Consider the following 6,000-nt stretch of genomic DNA (forward strand, 5'->3'; position numbering starts at 1 on the left):
TTTTATGGTATCTTGGTCTGGCTTTGGTTTCAGGGAAATCTTGGCTTCATAGGATGAGTTAGGAAATGTTCCCATCTCTCTTACCTTTTGGAAGAATTTGAAAACAAGTAGCATTAATTCTTCTTTAAAAGTTGTAGAATTTACCAGTGAAGTCATATGGTCCCAGGTTTTTCTTTGTTGGAGGTTTTTGATTACCAATTCAGTATCTTTACAGAAAATGTAAAAAGATTTTAAAAGAATACTACAAATAATTGTGCATCAACAAATGAGATAACCTAGATGCAATGTACAAATCCCTGGGACACACACTACCAAAATGACTCAAGAAGAGAGAGAAAATTCATTCATGGGATAGTTCTCATGCCACCTGCCCCATAAGTCCTTCCCATTCCAAACCCAGAAATCTGATATCACCACTTCCTCTGAATCTTCATAGCCTTTTAGTCCCCTCTCATAGGAACTTAATATCTTTACGTAGTTTTTTCCTTCCCCCTTCTTGCTGGACTGGGGGATCCTTGAGGGACTCAGCCTTGTAGCCATCCTTGCCCACAGTGTGCTCAGAGCAGCAGGTACACTGCTGGAGGGACAGGGCGGGGCCTTGATGAGCAACAGAGCTAGTGGTGAAGCACTCAGCCCTTTGGAGGAGAGTCAAGAGCCTAGAAAATGAAACCATAAAGCTATATAGGCATCAGATACTTTTATTTGTATTCTAGTCATGATGTACTGTATGTAGCCTTTAACTATAAAGTGTGCCCATTGCAAAGTATACCAGTCAGTATTACTGTTTTGAATTATTGTCCCATTATTATAGTCATTGCTGTCTTTAAATGTATACCTGATTGGGGGCCTCCCCGGTGGCGCAGCAGTTGAGCGCTGGGTTGCGAAGCTGCCCATGGCCTCTGCGGCGCCAGTTCGATCCCCGGCTGCTCCCCGGCCACTGGAGGAGGGTCCCAAATGGCACGCAGACCTCTCCTGCTGCCCGCTGCTCCCCTCAGCAGTGTACCTCGGTCCTTCTGCCTGCTCTGCTCCCTGCTCTGGCTCTGGTGAATTCTCTCACCCTCCCGCGCTTCTGACTGTACCCAGTGCATGTATAAACAAAACAAACAAACAAATAAATAAATAAATAAAAACATGCCTCTATAAAAAAAAAAATGTATACCTGATTGTTAGTCCAGGATCCTCATTTCAACCAGGAGTGCAATTATTAAACGTGGAAGTTTATTAAATGATAGAATGCCAGACCTCTACCCCAGATCTGCTGGGAGGTGAGATATGGGCAATTGTAAATTTATAGATTCTACATACATTACATAACAGAAAATGGTAACCTTGGTGACCTCCAGGGGAAAGGTGAGAGGGGAACTTTTTATCCTTTTCTTTCTTTCTTTATTTATTTATTTATACAAGCACTGGATACAGTCAGAAGCGTGGGGGCGGGGGGCGGGTGCTGGTGGTGTGAGAGAATTCACCAGAGCCAGAGCGGGGAGGAGAGCAGACAGACTGATGAAATACACTGCTGAGGGGAGCAGCAGGCGTGGCAGGAGAGGTCTGCGCGTCATGTGGGACCCTCAGTGGCGGCCAGGGATCAAACCAGCGCTGCAGAGGCTGCGGGCAGCTTCGCAGCCCAGTGCTCAACCACTGCGCCACCAGGGAAGGCCCTATCCTTTTTGACTTTTGCGTTAGATCAATGTATCAAAATATTAAACATTTTAAGACTATATTATTATGCTAAAGGAACATTATGTTGTGTATATAATTTTGTATTTTGTTGTAATTTAAAGTGTGGTATAGCACTTTAAATACATTCATTTTTAATATATTTCTGTATTATATATAGAAAATGGATATGGATAGGGAATTACTGATTTTCCTCAATAAGGAATTATCTAGGGCTCTGTATATTTTACAAATACAAGAGACACATGTCGAATCCATTTTGTCCTTGGCAAAAATCCTCGAAAATTAGGATGGTTAAGGCATGGAGCAACAACAAAAGGCCATGATTTGTTTTCAGACACCAAGTGTATAAAATTGGATTTTAAAGGTATATTTGCAAAACATTCAAAGTACAATTATTATGCATTTCTTGTCCTAAGTTTTTGTTGTTTATGTTTCAGGTGTTTGTCGCCAGTCCTCACAAAACACAGCCTATTGTGGAGATTCTATTAAAAAATCAGCCCAAGCTCATTGAATTCCTGAGCAGCTTCCAAAAAGATAGGACAGATGATGAGCAGTTCACTGATGAAAAGAACTACTTGATTAAACAGATTCGAGACTTGAAGAAAACAGCCCCTTGAAGATCTCACTCAGATTTCTGCCATACTCACTGTCTCCTTTGGTGTTTGTACAAAAGTGTCATTTCAAACAGTAATCGTTCTTGGGAAGGGTAGATGGAATATAAATATTTGAATGAAAAAAATTAATCTAGAACAATATATTCATTTTAATCAAGTCTGTGATTATTTATGTGAAATCAGAGCCATTATATGAGACACTGATAAAAGCAATTTTAACCCTTTTTTTGACAAAAAGCATCAGGGCCGGGGCTTGCAGGCCTGAGCCCCTAGTCACCATGCGCCACGAAGCAGAAGCCCACGTGGTGAACATCCTGAGTCCTCAATGAAAATTAAGTTATCAGAGAAATGGGCCCTGGGGCAAGAGGCACAAAATGATTCTGCCTATCTGCACTTGACGGATATATTTCTTAAAGCATAATGAAAGAGCTGAAAATAACACTCATGTTTTCAGTCATATACCCGTTCCCTGCCCCTATCTGTTGACTGTAACTAACCTCCCTTCTCAGCCTTCCTTTCTGCTCTCTGCCCCACATTCCATTCCTGCAGATCTCCTCAGCACGCCTGACTCATGCTACACATACCCCGCTCCTTCCTGCAGTCAGGTTAGCATGCAAGTAAAATAAACTAAGTAAAATAGGATGGCTAAACAAGGGTCACAGTACCTAGAGGATGACCTTTGGGGTATGACAGCTCACTTCAGACTTGGACAGTTAAGAACCACAGCTCCACCTCTAGTCACTGCTGTTTCATGCCAATTTCTGCAGGGTTAGTGAATGTTTGGAACATTTCAGTCACAATTGTCATCTTGGGGGAAATTTTTGTTTTGTGGTGAAGTTGTATTTTAGAGTAGGAATCATTGCACTGGGATGCCTAGCATGGATAAAACCATGGGGCCAGCACTGGTCTTTAGCCCACTTTTATAAGGAAACAGGTTGCACTGGTCTTTAGCCCACTTTTATAAGGAGACATTCCCATTAGAAGGGCTAATGATGGAGTGCATAAAAATATTCTCAAATTGCAAATTGTTTTTCAGTTTATTTTCTATCACTACTTTTTCATCAAAACCTTTAGTGACAAGGTAGAAAACCTGATAAAACTGGTCCCAAATTTCTCGCAAACTAGGATGATTAAGGCATGGAGCAACAACAAAAGGCCATGATTTGTTTTCAGACACCAAGTGTATAAAATTGGATTTTAAAGATATATTTGCAAAACAGTCAAGGTACGATTATAAATCTGTTGTTTTTTTTTTTCCATAAGTCTGTATATACAGATCATTAGTTGTTGCCTTTCAGAAGAACTCTTGGTTTTTACAAATTGGGTGCTGTGTTCTTCGACCAGATGTTTTTCCACCTGGAGGGGGAGAAAGCTCCCTTCAGGAATCCTTCTCCAGCATCGGTACGCTCGGTTGATACTGCAGCTGAAGGATTACCTGGCAAGGTTTCATCCTTCCTGGCTGGGGCACAGACACTTGTTCCCTGCCCAGCTTGGATCCTGAAGCAAGTGATGTGAGAGCTGTGGACCTTGTAACAGCTCTGGCCATGATGGCCTTCACTCTTTACTCACTGAAGTCAGATCATTTTTATAACATTCCCTGACAGTCCTGAATCCCTTAGAATTTAACTTCTCTGGTTTTGCTTCTTTGATAAAAAGAATCAACAGGCCTGTAACTGTTGGACATTTAGTTGGTTGCTTAATACTGTTCCACAACAGTGTCATGGGACACATGTTTTCAATTGGAAAGCAAGGCTTTGTTTTAATTCTTTTTTGATAAATAAAACATTTTATTTCCTCTGGACTTGAGTTAGTTTTTTCCTAGCAACCCCTTAGCCTAGTTTACTGTCAAACAGAAAACTGAATCTGAGGCAATAAATGAAAACAAATTTATAAATTATTAACATGGAAGGGGGAGCAAGACACAGCCAAAATATGTTTGCACGAAATTCAATGCAAATATTGAGAACTGAATTTTAAAAAGGTCATATTTCATAAATTATTTCCCAAGCACACATTTAAATAAAGACTAAATAAAAAGATGCCACATACTCCGTAGTCAGTTTCATTCCTGAGCTTGTGTCTCATCCTTGTCACCACACCAAAAGGAAAGCCTCAGGTGAGGCCAAGGTCCTCTCAGTGGAGGTCCCGTGTGCTCTGCTAACTCCTGGACCTGTTGCTGCCCCATCCTCCAAGCGGTGCTGCCGCTGATGACGCACTGCTTGCCAGACTAAATATTCACGCCACATAACTGATGCCGCCCCACTGCCAGAGTCAGTCCCATTTTATACTTGAGGAAACTGAGTCTCTGAGCAGATTATCCCAGACTATGTGGGCAAGACCTGGGATACAAGTCACCATGGCCTGAAGCCAAACTCTGTTCTTTCTCCGTCTTTCGTCATCAAGGCTGTGAACTGGAAAGTTCAGGAGGATGTCTGTACTAGGTACACTCCCCCACTGTGGCCTGGGAGGCTCCTGAGGGCGTTCAGGTCCGAGCGTGAAGCCAGCAGGGATTGAGATCATAATGTTCTTGGACAAGGCTCTTGGCTAAAGCCAGGCATCCGCCCAAACATTAGGATTACCCTCAGAGAAAAGACTGAGTGGCATAAGGCCCTTGTTCTGACTGCCAACCTCCATGGGTTCTCATCCTTAGAGGCCCCAAGGGAGCAATGTATGCTGGGGAGGGGCAAGTGAGTTTTTCAAAGCCTCTGTGACTAACTGCACTGGGCTGTCTGTACGAGACGTGACTGCGCTCAGCCATGGTGCAGTCTGGAAGGTACCCAGGACCCAGAAGTGTAATAAAGGGAAGGGGAATGAAATTTTAAAAACCACTAAAATTGCTTTGAATATGAAATCTTTTGCTTTACACATCTTTTTTGTCTATATTAGAAGAAATTAAGATTTTTATATTTTTCTGTTTTATCCCAAAGAATATTGTATGTATGGCACAAATAGTCACCATCCTTCCAAGTGTGTTCTTTCAGGGAGGGTCTGGATATTTCAGTGAAGTCCCATAATCAAATAAAGGTCTGAAATATACAGAGACTGAAAAACTAGACTTAGTCTTTCAAAGAAGATTGAAGTGATTGAAGATGAGTATGAACAAGACGATGGTTTTACTTTTGAAATACAGAAAGTGCTGTTAACATAGTTCCCATAAAGCAAAGTATGAAACAAAAGGAAAAAACCTGGCCCACACTGAGCCGCTTCACACAGCTCACTGTGTCAGCCATCAGTGAAGGAGGACACCGAGTTACACAAGAGTGTGAACGGTTTGCTCCAGATCAAGCAGCTGGCAGGCAGCATAGCCGGAATTTAGAGCTAACTGATCCCAAATTCCCTGTCGCTGGGAGTGAGGCTGCATATCCTGCCACCTCCCACCAAGCTCTCCACCCAGGGGACCAGACACTTCATTCATCATGGTCCCCAAGGAAAAGAGGGAACTCTGGATAACTCAATGGAAAGATTTCAAAAACAAGATTCATTTACAGGGGCTAATTTTGTGCCACTCGGATGTCTGATCTTGGAAGATCAAATTAGACCTGTGTGTAGGGTATGGAATTCGGTCTTGAAATTTCTTTGGCATTTTAAGCAATCCCTTGACTCTACATAGGTGTTAATTTCAGACTGCAATTCTGCAGCTGCTTTTGTTTTCTTGGCTTATTTTTCCAGTGGAACGTAACATCAGCTCAGATTTCCTGATAGGAGT

General features: G+C 42.1%; 1 protein-coding gene across 8 annotated transcripts in view; it reads left to right on the forward strand.

The window, feature by feature from the left end:
- CAB39L (calcium binding protein 39 like) overlaps positions 1 to 4,344 on the forward strand; it is a 101,930-nt gene extending 97,586 nt beyond the window's left edge. For all 8 annotated transcript variants that reach the window (XM_054701294.1, XM_037527301.2, XM_054701295.1 and 5 more), the window contains one exon: positions 2,118 to 4,344. In XM_054701294.1, the coding sequence (XP_054557269.1) occupies positions 2,118 to 2,297 (180 nt within the window). In that variant the 3' untranslated portion in view covers positions 2,298 to 4,344. The remainder of the gene's footprint in view (positions 1 to 2,117) is intronic.
- Positions 4,345 to 6,000: the final 1,656 nt, after the last annotated feature.

This window comes from Talpa occidentalis, unplaced genomic scaffold (genome assembly GCF_014898055.3).
Source record: "Talpa occidentalis isolate TD23 unplaced genomic scaffold, MPIMG_talOcc4v2.1 talOcc4.5, whole genome shotgun sequence".
Lineage (NCBI taxonomy): Eukaryota > Metazoa > Chordata > Mammalia > Eulipotyphla > Talpidae > Talpa > Talpa occidentalis.